The following is a 22,585-nucleotide window of genomic DNA, read 5'->3' as shown; positions in this document are numbered from 1 at the left end:
GAAGTCAAAGAGGTAAGGTATTAGAAGGAGAATGCCTCAAACCCAGCTTGCCTGTGCTTTTACTGTTGTCGTGAAATGGGAAAGCAAAAGATGCCAATTCGACTCTGACTGTGTTTACAGGTGCTTGTACCTGTCAACAAACACAGCCTTGTGTCAGTGTTTGTACATGTTTTGTCTTTTTCTTCTTGAAAGCCCTGGCCGAGTGTCGAGTGCCTACACTAGGTTCTTGTTTTGTACAATCTTTCATCTCTTTTGTACAAAAGTTAACCCACGAATGTTCTATCGTGTCTAACCGCTTAACAAACCATATGCATAATTGAATGAAGAATTTATGTATGGGAGTGAGTTCCCTAGATAACGGGGGTTAGCAAGAAGAGTGTGTTTCCTTTATACATATTACATATTCGCTCATCTTTTCAGCACCCATATCAATCCAAAATGATGTACGAAAGTCTGAAGCAACGAAATGTTCATAGCTAACATTACAAATTACAGACAACTCCAGATCATCAAGATGTTTAGGCATCTGGCTATTTTTTTTAGTTTGGGAGCCCAAAAGTATTGGTGTAAACGGTGAAGGTTCGACATGTTTGGCTGAAACCCACCAATAGCGGTCACTTCTTCCTCAATCCCGAAGTCGGAGATCCCATCCATTGCAGGGTCGCTGTAGAAGCTTGTCCACTTTGAGCTGGAGACAGCAGCCAGCACAGCACCCTGAAATGAAACCGTAATCAAATATTGCCATTATATTCACAGACCGTAGTATTACTTCAACAAATATGCTAGCAAAGATGAAGCATAGTACCCTGCAGGCAACATCCTTACCAAATCCAAAATTACTTCAGATCTGAAGCCTTTGCCTTCAATAGATCTAGAAATTTTTGACCTAAATGTGATATTCAATATAGGTAGTGTAAAAATGCCTAACTTGAAGCTGTAGTGGAAAAAAATGTTAATAAGATGGCACAAATAATTGGTATCTACATCTACCATAAATTCAGATTCCCAAAACATTTTGTCAGACTTTCACATGCTTGCAACTCATTTTCTCGCTAATTTCGACAACTCCATTTAACTCAAATGGGTAGTCCTAAAAAGCGATATTCACATTCTCATAAATAAATATGTACTGATGTTAATGTCCAAAACGAATAGTAAATATCCTTGCCAATGTATATAAAAGCGAGGTGAAGAAATGTAAGGCAAGATATTTTGAACGCAATCTTTTGAATATGTTAAAAGATAATACAAAAGAATTTTGGCCGGACTATTGGCCTCGAGATCAACCTAGAGGTGGCTCTACTGTCGCACTATCATCATCATCAAAGCGGGGATAGAAGAGCGGCCGCCCCATAGGCTCTCCATGTTTGCGCGCGAGACGGCATAGACTCTTGCGTTTATTTTGTCGCATACTATCGGTGGAAAAACAATTCTAGCGGAAAATGGTGCAGTACCGTTCGGTGCTTCAATAAACATTGAATCGTGTTACGAGCGTACGGCCTAAATTTAAATAATCACTAGTTTGGATGCGTTGTCTGCTCTAGGCAGACGTTGGGAAACATGGATCACCACGACGGATGCCTGTCTCCGGGTGAACTGCACTATTTATGTTAAATCTTTGCTTCTTTTAAAATAGGTGCAACGGTTCATCAGCGTGGGAATTCAACAAAACAATGAATTCCAACCTAGGTAACATAATACTGACACTGTGGGCTGTAAAATCAAAGGTTTAAAGCATTTTATTTAAATTTTAGCTTTTGTAGTAAGCACTGTGGGCTGTAAAATCAAAGGTTTAAAGCATTTTATTTAAATTTTAGCTTTTGTAGTAAGCACAGTGGGCTGTAAAATCGAAGGTTTAATGCATTTTATTTAAATTTTAGCTTTTTTAGTAAAATACATATTTAGCATGAGAAAAAGTCAGTGCTGTATCAGAAATTACAGTGTTATTGAGTTCCTCTGCAGCCAAAGTTTCTTTTACTATGCCATGGTGTGGGTAACTTTTCGGAGTCTGGACAATTCTACTACGTTGCGATGAGGAGAGAGTGCCTCTTCTAGTTAGGATTTGCAAACTGTTCGCCGACACGACAACTGAAACAAGTGAAACAAACTGTTCTAACATATCTGCCGTGATTGTAATAAACGAGTGTAACCGAGCAACGCAGCAACGTTTGTGTTATTAAATGCTCTTCTCGGTAGTGCGGGTTCACCCGCTTTAATTTTCTTGCTGAGGGCCGCAGGTGTCAAGAGGCTAATATTATAAATTTCTGGCTAAATAATCTTCTATCCAAACAAAGTGGACTCTGTAACTCCATCAAACGATTCGCACCACGACAATGACAGCATCGGCTGCAGCGACACCCTTTTACTGATGAAGGCTAGCGACCTTCACGAGACTTTTCAATCACGGTCCGCCCTCACGCATATCAAGACTCGGCAGTTCATCGATTAACCTTCAGAATATTCGAGTAATGAATTAATTGAGATATTTTTTCCCGTTTAATTAGAATCTTGTGCTGGATAAAGTCAGCAAAAAGTAAAAAGATGCCTGCTTTAATATTTATGACGTCTCTATTTCTTTAGTGATACAGGCTTGCACGGTAAACCACACCAGCTTGCTTGTGATTGTCACTGAGAGTGATTATACCGTCTAAATAATAACTTAAAAATTACTTCACTTTAAAAGGCTTCCCGTGTTTATATTTCTGTAGGCGTCACAACGTGAAGTTTAAAATGGGAATGCCTTATGGTGTTTATAACATAGTAAAGAAAAGAATATGACCTTTTAACCTCTTTCATGCAATCTGAACGGCGAAAAATCAACTAACGGATTTATCGATTGATTAGTCTATTACTTTAAATTCTAGCAGTTGGTCAGATTAATTTTATAATCAAACCAGAGCTCCAATCAGCATTCAATGTTTTATGAAAGCTATGGTTTGCGCAAGATAACAAAAATATGTGGGACCCAGCGGTGGTATACAAACCAACACACTAAGATTATGGACGGCTTAGTAATAATAGCTTTGCTGAATTTCCACGCCTGGGAAACAATAGAACACAACCTTTAGTAAGAAGAAATGACAACAAAAACATCAAATATTTGATAGTGTCAAGGACAGCCAGAAACGGGCTCGCGTCGTCGAGATCCATTCTTCAGAATGTGTGCTCGTAGCAGACGACGCACGGCGTGATCCCTGCTTTTGCATGTTTTCAATTTTGGCCGCACGGTGGCGACACGGTTCGATCTCGAGGCGAATAGCACCCAAAAGTGCATCGAAGTTACCAAAACTAACAGATAACGGTGGGAACGAGCTAGCGTTTGATAAAACAGCATCGATTTTGAATGAGTATTTCTGTTCAGTCTTCACACAGGAAACATTTCCTTTTCCTTCACTCTCTAGCTCTACGAATACAACAATGTAAGGTATAGACTTTACTCCCTCTGAGGTAGCCAAAGCCATTGACCGTTTACGCCGTCACTCAGCCCCAGGTAGTGATGGTATTTCACCAGGCTTTTTGCTCATAAACAAAGATATTATTTCGGTAATACTAGAGTGCTTGTTCTAGTCTTCGATTATAACATCAGACATACTACAAAATTGAAAAATTGCTAACATTATTCCAATCTTTAAATCTGGTAGCCCAAATCTTGCATCAAACTACAGACCCAAATCACTCAACATCATACCTTGCACAATTATGGAGCATATTATCTATTCTCAAAAAATTAACCACCTTGTTCAAAATAACCACCTACATTCAAGTCAACATGATTTTCGCAAACACCTCTCCTGTGAATCTCGTTTTTGGCTTTGTCTTTGACCCCTACGAAAACTTAAAAGCGTCATTTGCTACTCATGCGATTTTCATAGGCTTCGTCAAGGCGTTCGATACAGTACCTCACCAGCGTTTACTTCAGAAACTCTCGCAGCATAATATTGAAGAAAAAGAAATCAAATGGATCGCCTCATTTCTCCTGAATCGTGAGCAATCTGTGCATAGACATGACTTTAACTCTTTGCCTCAACCAGTTCAATCAGGGGTTCTCCAGGGTAGTGTTCTAGGCCCCTTACTCTTCCTAATTTACATAAATGACCGGCCATGTTCTGTTACTTCATCTATACACCTGATCGTGGATGACTGCGTCATTTATCGCCCTGTTAAAAACAGTGAAAATTTGTCTCTGGTACAGTTTGATTTTGATAATGTTTCTTGTCAGTGCAAAACATGGCAAATTAATATTAACATTTCAAAAACAAGAGTAATTACGTTTACCACAAAACTAATCTCCACAAGGCAAAGTATACACTGAACTCAATCAGCATAGAACAGGTGCCTTCTTACAAATATCTAGGAATAACAATGACCAAAAACCTAACCTAGATTTTTCACATCGAATCAGTACTAAAAAAAGACGGCACAAACTCTGGGCTTTTTAAGAAGAGATTTGCACCAAGCCTTTTACCAGAGTAAACTCTTAGCACATAAAACACTTGTCTGCTCATTATTAGAATATGGAAGTATCATATGGAACCCCCATCAAAGCTATTTAGTCAACAGTCAAGCGTCCTTACAAAAAAAAAAACGGCCCAATTCATTCGTTAGAAATATTCATCCATGACGAGTGTTTCACAACTCAAGTCAGAATTTAATCTTTCGCCTTTGTCAACATGTTGGTAACTATCTCGGTTGTGCTTTGTTCATAATATATACTACAACCTGTCACACCTAAACTCCATACACTGTCACCCGCCTTCATACATTTCTCAACAGTGCGATCCCATACTCAAAATTGAACTATATTACAATCACGGACTACCTACCAACATAAATCTCCACTTTCCCTGTGCATCAAAGACTCGAACTCGCTTCCTAAAAACATTTTAACTGTTAAGGACCCACTTTTATTTGTTTAAAACATGTTTACTGTGAACTGCCTACACAGTGCTGCTATCTAAACATTTAAAGTACACTAAGATAATTCATTAACTATTATAACTTCTCATGTAAAACATCATTCAGGTGTTCTTGAGAGTAATTAAACTTAAACTTGAACTTGAATGAGAAACAGTGAAGACTGACACATGTGCCGGTGCAAAGCAGTCAAGTCAGATGAGAGCATGGCACACGAGGTGCACCATTACGAATTTTAAACTTTATGTGAAAAAGAACTATGCTTCATCTCAGTTTCACACGTTAAATGCAGCATCTACAAGCACAAGATACTTGCATTTGATTGCAACTCGGCTGCATGACCATTTATGCAATGGGAGCACCAGTCAAACCCACTTGCTCGTGCTTGTGGGCATTGTGGTTTGTCCGTATTATAGTTAGACAAATTGTAGTGAAACCAAGGGAATAAGCAAAACAGGAGCGCACATCCGTATCAGAAAAAAGACTGAAAAATGAACAGGCTAGTGTGAAAGCCTGAATCTCTCAAGCAAAGTCAAAGGTCATGCCTGCCTGGGCAAGAGGGCAAGGAGCACAGTATAGAGATGCAAAAAGGTGGAAAAAAAAAGAAAACAACATAAAAGACAGAGAGTAACCGCGGCCGGGCAGCAAACCATGTCACGTCGGATTTTAGTTTTCAGGAATAGAAACCAGAAAGGCAGACACAATTAACAAGAAATTGACAAACATCCCTGGGGGTTCAACGGTATCGGCATTCATGAATATAAGATCCGAGAGAATGCATCAAGTGAGAGTGTATAAGAGAAGTTCCGCTATAATTCAGTGCAAATTAAATTGTTCGAACACATCTGCGTTTCTCTTGACGTCCCTTTAGTGACCATAGTGGCCCATTTCCAATGCCAAATATCTAGCGTAAAATACTTAACATGTGCCCATGAACTTTAATCTAGACGCGGGACCAAACGGGACCACGAAACCAGGACATCGCCGCCATCTACGATTGGCCAGCTCCGCACCGCTGACCAACAACAATGTGCCGGTCCCTCGGTTCCGCCTGGGCCCGCCGCGTTAAATAGGGTTCCAGGTCACAATAAGCATCCACCTGCTACTTTTGGAATTCCTGAAAACTAAGCAAAGGTCACATCAAGTGCCCACCCCAGACTTCTGAGCAAACCTAGCTAACCAAGGTGTTCCTCCTAGTTAGCTGCTTCTCCAATCACACCGATGCAAAGTGGTGAAGCTCCCCTGGCAGTGCCTCTTCTGCATTTTTGCTCTTGCAGCTAACAGGCAATAAACGTTTTACAAGTTTATTTCTCAATTCTGGGTGGATGCTTGCTCCGTATTTTAGGCAGCCTCAGATGAAGTATCGGAGGACTGAAACGAATTTAGAGTGCAGGATTCACCTTTAATTTCCGCCGTGCATTGAATTTCCTCAGCTCATCCACGGTTTCTTGGAGATGTACCCGGGGTGCACAGTGGTCCCGATCCTAGAAAAAAACGAGAAAAGGAATCAGCACGCCTGGACTGCCAGCTTATTTATAACGTCAGGATAGTAGTTCATGATATACAATGTAGAGGAATAGACAGGTGCAAGAAAAGTTTCTTGCAAAGAATTATAACTAAAGAAGTCGACACAAAAGATATTTTTATCCAGAATTTGGGGAGCAACTTACTTTTTTTCTATTTACAAAAGACGAATGACCATAAACTTCGGAAACTATTCTTACATTTAGGGAGTAATACATAAAGAAAAACTCCAATATTCATTTTATACATCCTAAACAAGATATAATAGTAGCAATCCTGCAAATTCCCACGGGATAACCTCTTCATCTTTCCAATAAACATGTTTTCTCTCTCTCAAAAGTACATATCATTTGTTTGAAAGAATAATGTCTATTTTCTTATGCAGAAACGTTTAAAATATTTATATCATATGCAAACCCAAAAGACATACCAAAACTTTTCTTGAGGTTGCTGTTCACATTTTTGCGTGGTGCATTTACAGTAAATGACATTATATGTTGGAGGATAAACCTTTAACAGATTAGTATCTAGAAAGAGTTGGACGCATTAGAGATTCAAATCCACTTATCATCATAAGCACTATTCTCCTAGCACTTGATTGCTTCAAGAAATGAAGCATGCTCCATATCATCACCCCTGTAAGTACCAATGAGCTACACGACATGACCACAAGCAGAAAAGCAATCATGCCGGTGTAGCAAGGTTGTGACACAGTGATCAGTAGGACTGAGCGAATATTAGAGCATTGGTTTCTAATAATACGTTATTGTATATTTTCTTTGAGATGAATTGCGATATTCGTATTTCTCTAAGTAGATTACAAAAAGTTAGCTCTATAAAGCGCGCTTCTTAGCGAGCACCGGTGTATTGCGGAGAAGCAACACCCGCGGAAGCGAGCTCCGTGGATGTTGCTTTTCCGCTTTGCAAAGGTGCTCGGGAAGAAGCACACTTGACGGGGCAAACCCGCCGTGATCAACACTTGGAAAAGTACAAATACCACAGTTGTGTGCTTAAGAGACAAGCACACTTTCAAAGCAGGATGGTGCAGGCGCTCATCTGGTGTATCTATTAGAAGGAAACTTTGTAAATGTTGATCGCTGAATATTGCAGCAAAGTTTCAAACTTAACTCTGGCTATAAATCAAGAGTATATGTAAGAAGAGATGCTTTAAGAATCTGTGCCGTGTTCATCAATTGTGATGGTCTTTCTGTTTTTCCAAGTTCGAAATTGAGAAAAGAATATTTACATAGAGCAAAATTTACAAATTTCCTCTATTATGTATATGCAGGTATCTCCGTAGGATTAATTTTGTGTCAGATCTGTCGTTTACTTATCATCCCAATGTAGACATCAGTTTTTCTGAGGCCACATTCCATAAATTTATCTTGATTAAAATTAATACTTACAATACAAATAACAAAAAAAAACGGAGGACAACCACACTTTTTATGTTAGTAAACAGAAGCACGCCGAAGACACGAAAAAAAATTTTGTGCCCAAAAATAAGCAATAAATGTTGCTAACTGAGAGAGTGTTGTTGTCTGTAAACGTCCCTCGTGTTTTTATTCCTTCCACTTAACTATTCACAATTACAACGTGCTTGCCTTAATCAGTCTATTAAAGTAAACTTAGCTTGCAAATGGATAAGTGGAACCTTTGGAACAACCTTCACAAGTTCAGCTGGGTTTTCGTTAAAGCAAGGTGTAACAGTAGTGAAAGGCTTTGAGAAACTATATGATATTTGATTCGAAAATATTTGGCCTAAACCATTTTTCGTTTCGAACTCAAAATCTGCTATTCACAAGTGCCTAGTGATCATTCATCTCACTGAATTGGAGCTGAGGTGAAATTGATATGAATTACTGTCTAGTTGGTGCATGCATCGCCTTTTTGAATACCCTAGGAACCTCTGCATTTTTTCTGCAGACTATACGAGCAACTCCCTACTTCTAACACAACGGGAGGATAGCAAAACTTTGATTTTCAAACTGTTGCTACATGCTGTAAAGCATCAGACATTCTAAATTTCATGTCACAAGTGGTGTGCTGTGGCATCAAAGGCGAAGGCAAAAAAGAGTAGCTGCTCAAATAACTTAATTCATTCGAGCAGTCCTGCAAGAAAAACATTTTTTAATGATGAACTCATTCTTCTGTGCTTTCAACAATCTGGCCAAGAACTCTGGAGATGGGGTATTTCAACAATCAATACAAATATCTTGCTTGTATGAAATCTCTGTTGTCCAACAGCATCCCTGGGTCCTTCATGTACCGTGCAGACTTATACTTTTTAACAAAGCCTTAGTGAATAAACAAAGTTGAAAGTTGGGGCAGTTTGTAGATGATGAATGCAAACAGAATGAGCAGAAATGAAGGCACGACATTAAGTGGTAAAAAATACCACCGTAAAATCTCGAGCAAGTGCCCACTCAAAATTTGGAGATAATCATGCAAAACTGGGGGATGGGCGCTTCTTAGGTGGACAACATGTAAAGGTAAGTCCTTTGTGTATTTTCCGATGGTTAAAAAATTGAGGGGTGGACATTTATTGTGGAATGGGCGGATGCTCGCTATTTTATGGTGGCACTCTGTGTGTTGTGGGTTCTTAGCCAGCCTTCGTTTTTTTCCTGTTCCTTCTAATGTTTTCACATTAGGGTTGTTGGTGTCAAACACCAAAAGGCGACCCAACTTACTTTCAGCCAGGGGTGATTGAGCAGTTCTTCGACGGTGTATCGGTCCCTGGGATCTAGGCAGAGCATCCTCTGGATTACATCCTTGCCGTATTCACTGATCTGATCCCACTGCCTACCAGTCAGCTGGAATGTCAAAGGCACAAAATTTACTACAACCATGTTGGAGTTGTATGAGAAAATGTCCCAATGTCAACGAGAGATTAAAAAAAAAGACAAAGAACCTTCTTTAAAATGTATTTTGCTTAGTGTAACATGGTTTCTTTTCTGTTCCTTTTTTAAGTTTGGAAGCAGGATTAGTTTAATTAACCTGTACTATATCACATGAACATAATTTGACAATACTAAAAAGAGGCAAATCACTGCTGTAATTTTTTTTTTAAATATCAAGTCGAAGCAAGAAGAAAGCAAAATTGTAGCATGCGGCAGATACTCTGCTGCCATCAGAAGAGTTTCTGAATGCACTGAGAATGACAAAATGTAAAAATATAGCACATGACAGTTAACTCCACTGCTGTCACAAGAGCTTCTGAGTGTGTTGAAAATGACAAGAGTAATTCCTTCGATGTGTCAACATAATACCAAACATCAAATCTGCTAAGAAATATTTATAAAAACATACACTACTATATACTACTCAAAGTTTTTGGCATGAAGCATATGATTCCTTTTGTTGCTGCAAATTGAGATGTACTGGTTGTCTAGGAGAAGAGAAAACCATGTTTCTTGAACCACAAAAATAAACTACTATGCATCACCCGACGCTCACTCTCCTCCCGAATCTAGTGCTACCATTGGGATAAGGTACAAAAGCTTCAGTACCAAAGGTCATCTAGATAAAAAGTTAAAAGCAAGTTTTTGCATTTTTTTATTGAGAGCTTGCAAATGCATGGAGACATAGACCATCTGCAGCCAAAAACCAGCCCCATTGTCTCATTGAAAATTGCTTGAGTTATAAGTTTTCATATAGATAATGGTATGTCCCAATATTTTGTCATGTCACCTCAGCCACTAGCACTACAATTGAGCAGAAATTTAGCGTTTGGTGAAGCATTGCATATTTTTGTGACACAAAGAAGCTCAATGATTTTTTCACCAAAACACATGTTGCTTTAGCTTTCTGAATAAAGTTTTTGCCCGCAATAAAATGCCCCTTTGAGCTGACAAAACTCTACCTATAAAAAATCTGATTAATTTTTGCATGCACCGATTCAGGCAGTAGATTCACACTTTCAGCCGATATGAGTACTCTTGTTGATTATCTGCTCTCAGTGATGTGATTGGCCTAAGCCATTTTGGAGCACCTTTTGGAGCAGCCAAAACAGTGTTTTGGAGCAGCAAATCTGGACTTTGGAGCAGCCAAGACAGTGTTTTGGAGCAGCAAAAGTGGCTTTTGGAGCAGCCAAAACAGTGTTTCAGAGCAGAAAAAGTGACTTTTGGAGCATATATTCTTAGAAAAATTAATATTTGTTTTAAGTGCTGGACAAACGAAGGCCACTTTGTGTTGTGTTGTGATGTGATGTGTTGGGGCGGAACTCGCTGCTTGTGTTTGTGGTGCTGAGACATCCCACAAGTACACAAAGCTGTAAGCGTTGCCGAAAAATTAAAAAAAACAACACTTGCTATCGTTTTACTGGTTCCTGACGTGGCAGATTTTTATAAAAAGTAAGCAAACCTAAAACAATGAATTTCAAGCGTCCCGGATGGTGCCTCTCGTGCAATCATGTTCACATGCACGTGAGGGCAACTTCGGGAGGCTTGCAGTTACACGTGATTCGCCGCGCGTGCGGAGACAACGGCTGTTCGACCGAAACCGAAACCATGGCACCAACTGGTTCCCAAAATAATACGCAAAATAGAACTGTCCAGCATACGACAATAAAAAGACCAGCGGCCTGTGCTTGCCAGGCCGGCAGGCGAGGTACAGGCTAAACACATAGGAAAAAGGAACCTGAGAGTATCGACGCAAGACATTACGAATCAAGGTCAAAAAGTTCTTGGAGCGCTTTGTGCAACGACTGAACTCGAGACAAACAAGCGCGCTGTGCAGGTTCAGCGTGCATACATTGCCTTCTTTGCTTTAGCTCGCTTCTCGTCATCAACTTTCTTTCGCGGCAGATTTTGCACGTACCGGGGTCCCTCTTGAAAGAAAGCCCATCGAGAGAAACCTAGGTAATCAAAACTTCGCCAACCATTAATTGAGTTAAAGAGGGATTTTTATAGCAGCGTATGATTTAAACAAGAGCAGGAATGTTGATGCGTTTCAGTTTAGAAAGCGCCATATCTGCAGCGACGTGGGGACGGCAACACACAACGTCGCGCGACCACGGCGATTGTGGTCGCGCGAGCGCTTCAGCTCACAAAGTAACTCTCGCCACGCAAAACATTGTTTTGTTTCACAGCATGAAGGCATGGCTGGAACCCCGCCACACTAACGTCGGAGCGTCCGCACACGCCCACGTCTATCGCTAAAAAAAAAATAAAAAAAATAAAAAAGCGCGAGACGAGATTTGCGAGACGACGAGAGCGCGAAACGCAAGACGACGGGAAAAATCATGCAAGGCCGAATAGACGATTGATGCAGGGTACTTTGTGTCGGGTGGCATCTTGTGCCACCTAGCTCATACATGCTCAATTATGGTAGTCAGTTTAGTTTCGTTCTTGAAAGGCGACCAAAATTGGTCCTTTGGCGCAGGCTTGGCGCAGATTAGCCATATTTCGGTGAAATGTAGCAGGATGTAGCAGGGTTAGCCCCTTGGCGCAGTTTTGCGCAATTGGCGCAGCAATCACATCACTGTGCTCTGTATATCATCATTTTTAGGTAGCTACATGATTCGTACAAGGCAGAGCCACCTGGGGCTCAGTGAAGTGCAGAGTCTGGATCAAAATAAATGTTTCCGATATTCCTGAGATACTCACGGTCGCGCAAGTAACCACACCTTCTTTCCTAGTTAGTTTCGTTCCCTATACTCTGCTGTAGGTTAAGAAAAGCGGGACAAGGATCTTCCTGAAAAGCACTCCACTCGTTTCCCATTAGCAGAGTGAATGCTGGAGGAGGTCAGTGCAGGGCTTTGTGGGAGGAGCGTGTTTTGCTTTTCTCAGCCTGCAACAGAGTGCACCACAGTTCGGTACACACGGCCTACTTCAGATTGGCAATTGGTGCCAAAATCCTAGACTTTTGGCTACTTGTTGCGCATCCGTATTCAACTCTCCAAGAAAAAAGTTAAGGCCCAGTTTGGGAAGCGTCGCAACACCAACGCCTTGGTTTTAATGCAATAATGAACTATGGCACGAGTTCCACCATGACCGAATCATAGGTTAAAAACTTAAAGTTCACTCTAACTGCCCATTTTCAATCATTTTCAGAGGAAGCTCCCAATACAACTAATAAAGCTGGAACCAGATAGTGTTGAATAGCTTTCTTAAATCTAAAGAGGTAATTCATCTGTCCTGTCACTCTGTTGAGAAATATTTTGCTCCACTCTCATTCAGTACATCATCCGTGTACCCATCACATCATAACGAGCATCACGCACACAGCTATAAGTATGACTCTGACGGGCAGAACACATTCCCAGGTAGCGCGACATATTACGAATGTCCATAGGACATCCACAAAATGTAAGAATATCCTGAGGACATCCAAAAAACGTGTGTGCTGCCGGGATTACTAACCAAGGCTGGGATCAATAAAAACAAACAAACAGACAGCCCACTAACATTGAGCTTTCCACTGCAGATCGCTTCGTGAAGCCTCTCCTTTGTTCCGAGAAATGGAAGTGTCCCTGTGAGCAAGACGTAGAGCAAGACACCGCAGCTCCAGACGTCAGCCGGCTTTCCGTACGGCTTGCGCTGGACCACCTCGGGAGCCATGAAGTGGGGCGTACCTATCCGGCCTAAGGGCACAGGTAAGGTGGGAAATGCATTATTTCAAACTGTGTCAATTTGCGGGCCGCATAACAAGAAAAAAAGAATGAAAAAGAAAATAAATTATGCTTCTAGAGAGACTGACAGCCTTAGCCATATGACGATTTCGACAGAACCACAGAAATGTGCCATACAAGCCCCGACTGGTCTGTTGGGGTTTTAAAAGATTTTTAATTTGCCCTAGCTAAAACTCTGACATTTCTGTATGAGGTTCACACTCCTAGCTTACTGTAAGATACCGAGCATGCAATAAGCACCAACCAGCTACTTCTGAAATATTCTAAATGTAGACGAAGGACGTATTAGGTCCCCACCGCAGCAGACGTTTGAACCCATCGAGCTAACTGAAATTGCTCCTCCACATCACCTCTTCTCTGAGAAGCCAATATACTAAAGCAGTAAAGCTTTACGTGCATGCATTGGTGTGAAGCAGTGAAGCTTGGCACAAGAGCGCCTGTGCAAAGCATACTTGACGAGAGCTGCGTTACTGCTTTAACAATGAAGCATTCTGCCAGACCCCTGCACTGCATCTATACCATACCGTCAGATCAAATAAGGGCCTACCATACCATGTGTCACTTCAGCTTTTCTGCTCTTGGACCAAACCTGCTCATCTTTTCCTGATTATCTCCAATGTTAGTGTGGGCACTTGCTCGGTATGTTACCGTAGTTCTTAAAGACCGACGTACGCTTCGTGCTTTCCACTTTCGTCTGCCTCCTTCTTTCCCGTATCCTCTCCACTTTTTACCTTACCCAAACTTGACGTTCCCTGTAGCTTAGGAAAGGGGGAGCACTAAGAGGATAACCTCCCTTGCAGACGACCGAAGTTCTACATTACCCTTTAAGCTCAAAATGCCGTTTTCTCGCCTGCTGAAAATGATAGGAAAAGCTATAGTAAAATAAAATATTACACCAAAGCTTCCAGCTCCATGACCGATGAACAACTTGAAAGGTACTTCATTACTGCTGATTAGACTTTAGAGTTCCCAATTTTGATAAAGTAAGGAAAATACAAACAGAATGTCAATGTGTGATCCCTTTCTCTTGTACTATGAGCTGGTTCGTAGAAGCCAACTTGTCACCCATTGTTACCACTCACTAGTCTACCCCAAACGACCATTAGTTTGCTTATAAACAGGGTTCCGCGTTTTCGGTTTTTATTTTTTCGAAATTCGGCATACTTTTTTCGGTGTTTATTTTAAAATTCAGTTTTCGGTTTTCTTCGGCGCATATTTATGCGCACAAAAGTTTATCGGCTTTTTTCGGTGAATATAAAATAAACACCAACGAACGCCTGATCAGATGATCCTTTTTTTTCTGGCATTTGTGATCCCTCAAAGAATAATGGCACAGATATATTGAAAAAGAAATGGACACTTTATATGGCAAATGTGTGCAACTGTAAAAGAATTAAGAAAAAAAACACAGAAGTACAAACAAGTCAGATATGAAGCTTATGCCCCAGAAAATATGGAACTTCACCTTCTGTATATCAGGATGAAGTGATCTTATACTACACACATGTACTTTCTCAGGTTCTTCTCCTTGATCCGCACTCTTTCTTTCCTGTTAATGTGACCCTGAGCTCCGAGAATGCCCTCTCAATGCTAACACTGGATACTGGCAGGCTGAGGAGATGAAGCACTGCCTGAGCCAAAATCGGCCAATCAACCAATTGTGACTGGCACTGACCGCCAAAAGAGACATGGGGGTACGTTTTGAAGCACAACATAACATGCAGAGCTTGCGGCAAGTCAGCCTTTTCTTACAACGAGTACATGGTGAAGTCATGGGGAATTTCGGACTTCACGTTCCGATCGATCATGCGCACATTAAACCAAAACGTTGTGATGGCATCCGTGTATCCCATACATTCAGACACATTTCCATAGACACTGTCGTTCCACTTTTTCGCCACGGCTCTGCGGTACGACTGGAAGGTTAAAGTGATCTTTTCCGGTTAAAACAGAATTTTAGAAAATAGATTCGACGTACTTTTATCGGTTTGTAACGGTTTAAATTGAAAATGCCAAACCTAAAAACTGAGCTTTTTCGGTTAAAACTGAATTTCCGAAAATGAATTCGGCATACTTTTATCGGTTTAAACCGAAAACTCCGAAACCTACTTATAAACCATAATTCAACAGTTCAATAGTAGCTTAATACACTTTGCTTATACCTCAGGAAGCAATAACACACAGTATATTTGAGATAATTTGAGCCAAATTCTTTACTTCTAATCAATTTCACTGATTCTCAATCATCATATTAGGCTGCTCTTGGTATCTGAGAGCATCTTTTAAATGTGACAGAAATTACAAGAGTACACATTTGTTTAAATTAAACTGTCCTAAAGTAATAATGCTTAAGATATTTCTCTTTTCTTAACCCGAGTTCACCCAAATCTTGCTTCAGAAATATTCTCTTCATACTTAAATAATAAACAATCAAGCAGTAATAGTTTGACCCTTTACTAGTTTAAAGTGGGTTATTTCCCCTGCTGCTTTTCTGCAGGTGCTATACGTCAACTATCTTGCGCTATGTTGTCACAGCTAGCGTAGCTTCCACAGCTCTGTTGTGCCACACTGCTGCAAGAGCATGTGGTTTGGTCTTGTGTCGCATTTGCATGTGCTCGCACAACTAGCTATAACAAAATTGGAGCACTGCAGAAGCTAGGCTAGCCTCCCCAATGTAGCACAAAAAATAGTGGATGTTGGGTATAGGTTAGGTGAAAGTTTGCTTTCTAAGAGAGAGTAAGGATAGACCAGCATGTCCAAATTAGAAAACATTCTGTATTTGATATTGTCTTCAAGTCAAACAGTAGTAGCATTTAAACATTTCCAATGTGTTTAGGTAATTTGTAATAGTTTTCAGTTTGTTTGGCAGGAAAGCTTAGCTTTGTTAGGTGTGCTTAGTATGACCCTGGTAGAGCTATGGGTTTACAAGAGAAGCTACAAACACTTTTATGTGTGAACTGCCAAATTTCTGGCTTGGCTATGACCATAATATAAGAAACGTAGCAAAGCTCATTCACCAAGAGGCAAAAGAGTTGCTTAGTTATAAATGTAGAAGCAACAAGGAGACTCGATTCCAGTTGTTTTGTGCAAGTACACGAAAACTTATACACTAACATCATCCACTACCCTCCCTCTATAGAATTGCAGGTGCAGTCTTACACACATGCAATAAACATGCAATATTCATGAAGTGTCATAATTTGCATTTGAGAAGTTCAGACATCTTTCCAAGGATGGTTAGATATACAAAATTATTCTATTCAATTGCTCTGACTATTCGACTTGTATGCTAGATAAACCCCCAAAAAACATGATTTTCGAATATCCATACATACATACTCCGGTGAGTTATCCCAAGCCGAGTTGCCATGATATCAGTGCAAAGTCACTCTTCTGCTTTGCATAGTAGATGTCAAAAGAAAAAGTGCACCATTTCAAATAGCATGTGCAACAAAAATAAGTTGTAATTGTTACAGCAAATTACAGGTTGGACAAAGGGCCCACCAACATACAGGTGCATGCACATGCTGGCATCTTGACAAAGAAGACCTGCTTTAGGAAATACATTAATACAAGATCATAATATTGCCGCGCGCAAGGCTGAGAAAGCAACGCTCGGTCACGGTCCTCCAGAAAGATCCCGTTTATTCATGTACCGCACGTAACTTCTATCATTTATCCCTGCTTTTGTTTTCTAGAAAGTGCGTGTTCATTCTCGCCCGATCACGCGACGCTCGAACCGCTTTCGCCGAATCTTCGAGATAGCGGAGCACTCTAGATAAGAGGCCGCCCGCGACCTTGTCGAGTCAGTTTCGCCTCAGCGTTCGACCTTGCTGCTTCGCCGCCTTCGACGCCCGCGACGCTCTGTTGTTATTTTTCTATTTCCTTTTATTTTTGGCACAAGTTCGCCACATTAAACGTCTATTTCTTTCTGTGTATTTATTGTTTCTTTTGGTCACCACCCGTGACATTTTGGTGGAGGTGCTGGGTACCGCATGCCCTTGCAGCGTTCCCCTCCCAGGACCCGCAGTGCGAGCCCGACTCCAAGCTCGCTGAGAAGACCACTCAGCGCGGAACCTGAAACTCGGACCAGCCGCCGCACCAAGGGAGAGGATCCGGAGTACGGTTTGCTGCTGGACAAACCCAAGCCGAAGAAGACAACGATGGACAACCAGTCGCAGGCCCCCACCGCTCCTGCCGTCGTCTACCTACCCGTCGCTCCTCGGACACCGGCTCCATTCCACGGCGAAAGCCACGAAGACATCGACGACTGGGTACAACAGTACGAACGAGTGGCCCGTCATAACGGATGGACACCGGAACAGTGTCTGCAAAACGCTTACTTCGCCTTGGAAGCCACCGCCCGGAACTGGTTCGAGAACCACGAAGCTTCGATCACTTCCTGGGAGCAACTCAAGGCTGAGTTGCGAAGAACGTTCATGAGCGAACACCGAAGAGAACGCGCGGAAGAGCTTCTTCAAGCGAGGATTCAAGGCCCTAACGAGAGCATCGTTAGCTTCGTGGAAGATGTCCTGCGACTGAGCAACCGCGCCGATCCCGAAGCATCCGAAGCAAAGAAGCTCAGAGTCTTGATGCGTGGCGTCAAGGAAAGCATTTTCGGTGGTCTTGTGCGGAGCCCGCCTACCACCGTCGAAGGCTTCATGACGGAGGCCACCAACATCGAACGTGCCCTTCTAGCACGAGCCACCCACTATCACCGAGTTCCCGGCGTCGGTTCCTTTTCGCCTTCCGGCTGCAACACCGCGGACATCCGCGAGATGATCCGAGACGTCGTCCGGGAAGAGATCAAGAAACTTCTACCTGCCGCCGCAAGCCCAGCCTCGCCCTCAATCGCCGAGATTGTCAGGGAAGAAGTCCAGCAAGCGCTGCAGCCTGAGGTTGTCGTCAGCACCGCTCCGGAACCACCGACGTTGAGTTACGCCGCAGTGGCCCGACGGCCACCGCCTCCTCGTCGCACCTATGTCACGCCGCCCCGACGTCAGTCTCCTGCGCCGCAGCACGACCGACGCCACAACGACCAGGTCCAGTACGCCTGCCCGGAGCCTCGCGCACCCCGCAAGACCGACGTGTGGCGAACGCCCGACCGACGCCCTCTGTGCTTTCATTGCGGGGAAGCGGACCACACCTACCGCCGATGCCCATACCGACGACTCGGGCTACGCGGGTTCCACCCGAACGACCCGCGCCCCCGTCATGGTGAACGCCCTATCGAGATCGACGAGTACCTGCGACGACCTCAGTCCCCCGAGCCTGCGTCCCGCCGAGAGTTCCGGTCGCCATCGCCACGACGTCCAGCTTCGCCGATGCACCGACCCCGACGTGAAAGCCTGTCGCCCCTCGCTCCTCGCCGGGGAAACTAGGCGCGGCAACCCCTGGAGGTGGAGTTGCCGAAGACGACCGACGTAAAGAGCCTCCAAGAACGCCGGAGCGCTCCCACTCTCCCGACGCCACGCATCGCTACGACGCCCCTGCAACGGTGTCCAACAACCTAAACGTCGTCATCGACGGTCACGACGCATCGGCACTCGTGGACACCGGAGCAGACTACTCAGTCTTGAGTGGGAGGCTCTCCCGCCGCCTTCGAAAAGTCATGACGCCGTGGGAAGGACCCCAAATACGAACCGCCGGAGGTCATCTCATCACACCAGTCGGGAGATGCACTGCTCGCGTCGAGATCCACGGTGAAACGTGCCCTGTCAAGTTCGTCGTTCTGCAAGACTGTTCGAGGGACGTTATCCTCGGAATGGACTTTCTCTGCGAGTATGGCGCCGTCATCGACCTCGGAACAAACCGGCTGACGCTACGAAAACCTGCTCCACCAGCGGAGGAACCCGAAGCGACGTCACCCACGGTCCGAGTCCTCGCAAACCACGTAAACCTACCACCGCGGTCGAGTGTTTTCGTACTTGTCGGGATCGATGAAGCTTCCTGTGGCGAAGTTCTTCTCGAGGGAAGCCTCCAATTGCTCCTGGGAAGAGGCATAGGCGTCGCAAGGGGAGTAGCTGAACTTCAGGATGGGCGGACTGTGGCCCTCGTGACGAACTTCCGAAACGAAACGCAACACCTCACGAAAGGTGCAGCCGTGGGCCACGTCGAGAAACTCCGAAACCCCGCCGAAATCACTGCGATCACTGACGAATCCTCGCCGCCCCAGCAAGACAGTACGTCGCCAGCGCAGCTCGACATTGACCCTAAGCTTCCGGACCCTGAACGGCGTCAGCTGGTTAACCTCCTCGCCGAATACCGCGACTGCTTTGCGACGTCGTCGAAGGTGCGCCAGACCGCGGTTGCCAAGCACCGCATTGTTACTGAGGACGACGTGCGCCCTGTGCATCGATCGCCGTACAGAGTCTCCGCTAAGGAAAGGGAGGTGATCCATCAGCAAGTTCAAGAGATGCTGAATGACGACATAATCCAACCTTCAAGCAGTCCATGGGCCTCTCCAGTCGTGCTGGTTAAGAAGAAGGACGGAACTCTTCGGTTCTGCGTGGACTACCGGCAGCTAAACACGGTTACGAAGAAAGACGTCTACCCACTCCCCCGCATCGACGACACTCTAGACCGGCTGCGCCACTCTCGATACTTTTCATCGATGGACCTGAAGAGCGGCTACTGGCAAATCGAGGTCGACGAACGGGACCGAGAGAAGACAGCCTTCGTCACGCCGGATGGACTGTACGAGTTCAAGGTGATGCCCTTCGGACTATGCACAGCGCCAGCAACTTTCCAGCGTGTCATGGACACCGTACTGGCAGGGCTGAAGTGGCAGAGTTGTCTCGTCTACCTTGACGACGTCGTAGTATTTTCAGCTGACTTCGACGAGCACTTGAGACGACTCCGAGCTGTTCTTCAAGCCATTCAGACCGCCGGACTTACACTCAAGCCGTCAAAGTGCCGGTTCGCCTATGACGAACTGAAGTTCCTTGGCCACGTGGTTAGTAACGAAGGCGTCCGCCCAGACCCCGAGAAGACTCGCGCCGTCGCGGCATTTCCAGCGCCGACAGATAAGAAGGCCGTGCGAAGATTCCTTGGACTTTGTGCCTATTATCGACGCTTCGTTCGGGATTTCGCAAGGATTTCCGCACCACTTACGAATCTCACGAAGGACGCCAAGAAGTTCGAATGGGCCGAGGAGCAACAGCAGGCATTCGACGAACTGAAACGACGACTCCAGACTCCTCCTGTGCTAGGACATTTCGACCAGGATGCGGAAACAGAAATTCACACGGACGCAAGTAACGCGGGACTGGGCGCAGTACTAGTCCAAGTGCAAGAAGGCATCGAGCGAGTCATCGCCTACGCAAGTCGGACATTGTCCAAGGCGGAGAAAAATTACTCCACAACTGAGAAAGAATGCCTTGCGGTCGTCTGGGCAATAACGAAGTTTCGTCCGTACTTGTACGGCAGCCCGTTCCGTGTAGTCACGGACCACCACTCGCTCTGCTGGCTTGCGAAGCTGAAGGACCCGTCAGGACGCCTCGCTCGATGGAGTCTTCGACTACAAGAGTTCAACATGACAGTGGTTTATAAGTCAGGCCGCAAGCACAGCGACGCCGACTGCCTGTCCAGAGCCCCCGTCGAAACCCCTTCCGGCTGCAGCGACGACAATGACGACGAGTGCTTTCTAGGAGCAGTGAACACCGACGATATGGCACGACGTCAACGGGACGATCCTGAGCTGCGCGCATTAATCGAGCACCTGGAAGGGGGCAGGAGTACCGTGCCACGTGTCTTCTCACGAGTACTGCCGACCTTCGCCATCCGACAAGGTGTACTCTACAAAGAGAACTTCGGCAACAACAACACACCTTGGTTGCTGGTAATCCCGAGTGACCTTCGAGAGGAGATCTTCCAAGCCTGCCACGACGACCCGACATCCGGACACCTTGGTTACAGCCGGACACTGGCCCGTATTCGTGAAAAGTATTACTGGCCGAAGCTCCCCAAGACCGTCCACCTATACACACGATCATGCCACGAGTGCCAGCGACGCAAGAAACCGCCGACGAGGCCGGCCGGACTTCTGCAGCCCATTTCTCCTCCAACTACACCCTTCCAGCAGATCGGAATGGATCTACTTGGTCCTTTTCCGCCTTCGACGTCGGGGAACCGCTGGATCATCGTCGCCACAGATTATCTCACGCGGTACGCCGAAACGAAAGCTCTTCCTTCAGGGACTGCTGTGGAAGTCGCCAAGTTTTTCATCGAGTCCATCGTCCTCCGGCACGGCGCTCCCGAGGTTCTGATTACAGATCGCGGATCTTCGTTCATGGCCCAGCTGACGCAAGAGATCCTTCGTCTCAGTGGCACCGGCCATCGTCGAACCACTGCATACCACCCGCAGACCAACGGACTGACCGAGCGACTCAACAAGACAATCGCCGATATGATCTCTATGTACGTCGACGTAGAGCACAAGACGTGGGACGAGGTGCTGCCCTACGTCACGTTCGCCTACAATACGGCGGTTCAAGAGACCACTGGATTCACCCCTTTCCAGCTGGTACATGGTCGGAAGGTAACGACCATGCTGGACGCCATGCTGCCCCATGAGCCATCTGACAACGAGAGCGACGACGCCCAGGCGGTTGCTCAACGCGCCGAAGAAGTTCGCCAGCTCGCCCGACTCCTAATTCAAGACCAGCAACGCGTCGACGCCGGCCGCTACAACCTTCGTCGCAGGGACGTCCACTTCCAGCCCGGAGATAGGGTGTGGGTATGGACGCCCATCCGTCGCCGCGGCCTCAGTGAGAAATTGCTGAAACGATACTTTGGACCCTACAAAGTGCTTCGTCGACTCGGGGATCTGAACTACGAGGTGATGCCCGACGGAACACGAACATCGTCACGTCGCCCACCACGACCTGAGGTCGTCCACGTCGTGCGCCTGAAGCCGTACTACGCTCGATAGGACTGTGGACCTTTTGTGCTCCAAAAGACTCTTTAGTTTATCGTTCTTTTTTTATTTTGATTTGTTTTACACTGCATCGGGGCGATGCACTTTTAAAGGGGGGGGTAATGCCGCGCGCAAGGCTGAGAAAGCAACGCTCGGTCACGGTCCTCCAGAAAGATCCCGTTTATTCATGTACCGCACGTAACTTCTATCATTTATCCCTGCTTTTGTTTTCTAGAAAGTGCGTGTTCATTCTCGCCCGATCACGCGACGCTCGAACCGCTTTCGCCGAATCTTCGAGATAGCGGAGCACTCTAGATAAGAGGCCGCCCGCGACCTTGTCGAGTCAGTTTCGCCTCAGCGTTCGACCTTGCTGCTTCGCCGCCTTCGACGCCCGCGACGCTCTGTTGTTATTTTTCTATTTCCTTTTATTTTTGGCACAAGTTCGCCACATTAAACGTCTATTTCTTTCTGTGTATTTATTGTTTCTTTTGGTCACCACCCGTGACAATATTGTGCTGAGTTACACAGCAGATGCATGCTTTGCAGGCCTGTACATGCACAGTGCTTATGACCTCAATAATACATTTAACATTATTACT

General features: G+C 44.8%; 1 protein-coding gene across 3 annotated transcripts in view; it reads right to left on the bottom strand.

Moving 5' to 3' along the window:
- Window positions 1-22,585, bottom strand: part of LOC120846815 (peripheral plasma membrane protein CASK) — a 463,921-nt gene that overhangs the window by 258,937 nt on the left and 182,399 nt on the right. For all 3 annotated transcript variants that reach the window (XM_042293965.1, XM_042293966.1, XM_042293967.1), the window contains 4 exons: window positions 12,846-13,021; window positions 9,129-9,251; window positions 6,315-6,398; window positions 606-714 (listed from right to left, as the gene is read on the bottom strand). In XM_042293965.1, coding sequence (XP_042149899.1) covers window positions 606-714; window positions 6,315-6,398; window positions 9,129-9,251; window positions 12,846-13,021 — 492 coding nt within the window. The remainder of the gene's footprint in view (window positions 1-605; window positions 715-6,314; window positions 6,399-9,128; window positions 9,252-12,845; window positions 13,022-22,585) is intronic.

This window comes from Ixodes scapularis, unplaced genomic scaffold (genome assembly GCF_016920785.2).
Source record: "Ixodes scapularis isolate PalLabHiFi unplaced genomic scaffold, ASM1692078v2 PGA_scaffold5__190_contigs__length_132052651, whole genome shotgun sequence".
Taxonomy (NCBI): domain Eukaryota; kingdom Metazoa; phylum Arthropoda; class Arachnida; order Ixodida; family Ixodidae; genus Ixodes; species Ixodes scapularis.
This window is presented reverse-complemented; position numbering and strand designations above follow the sequence as displayed.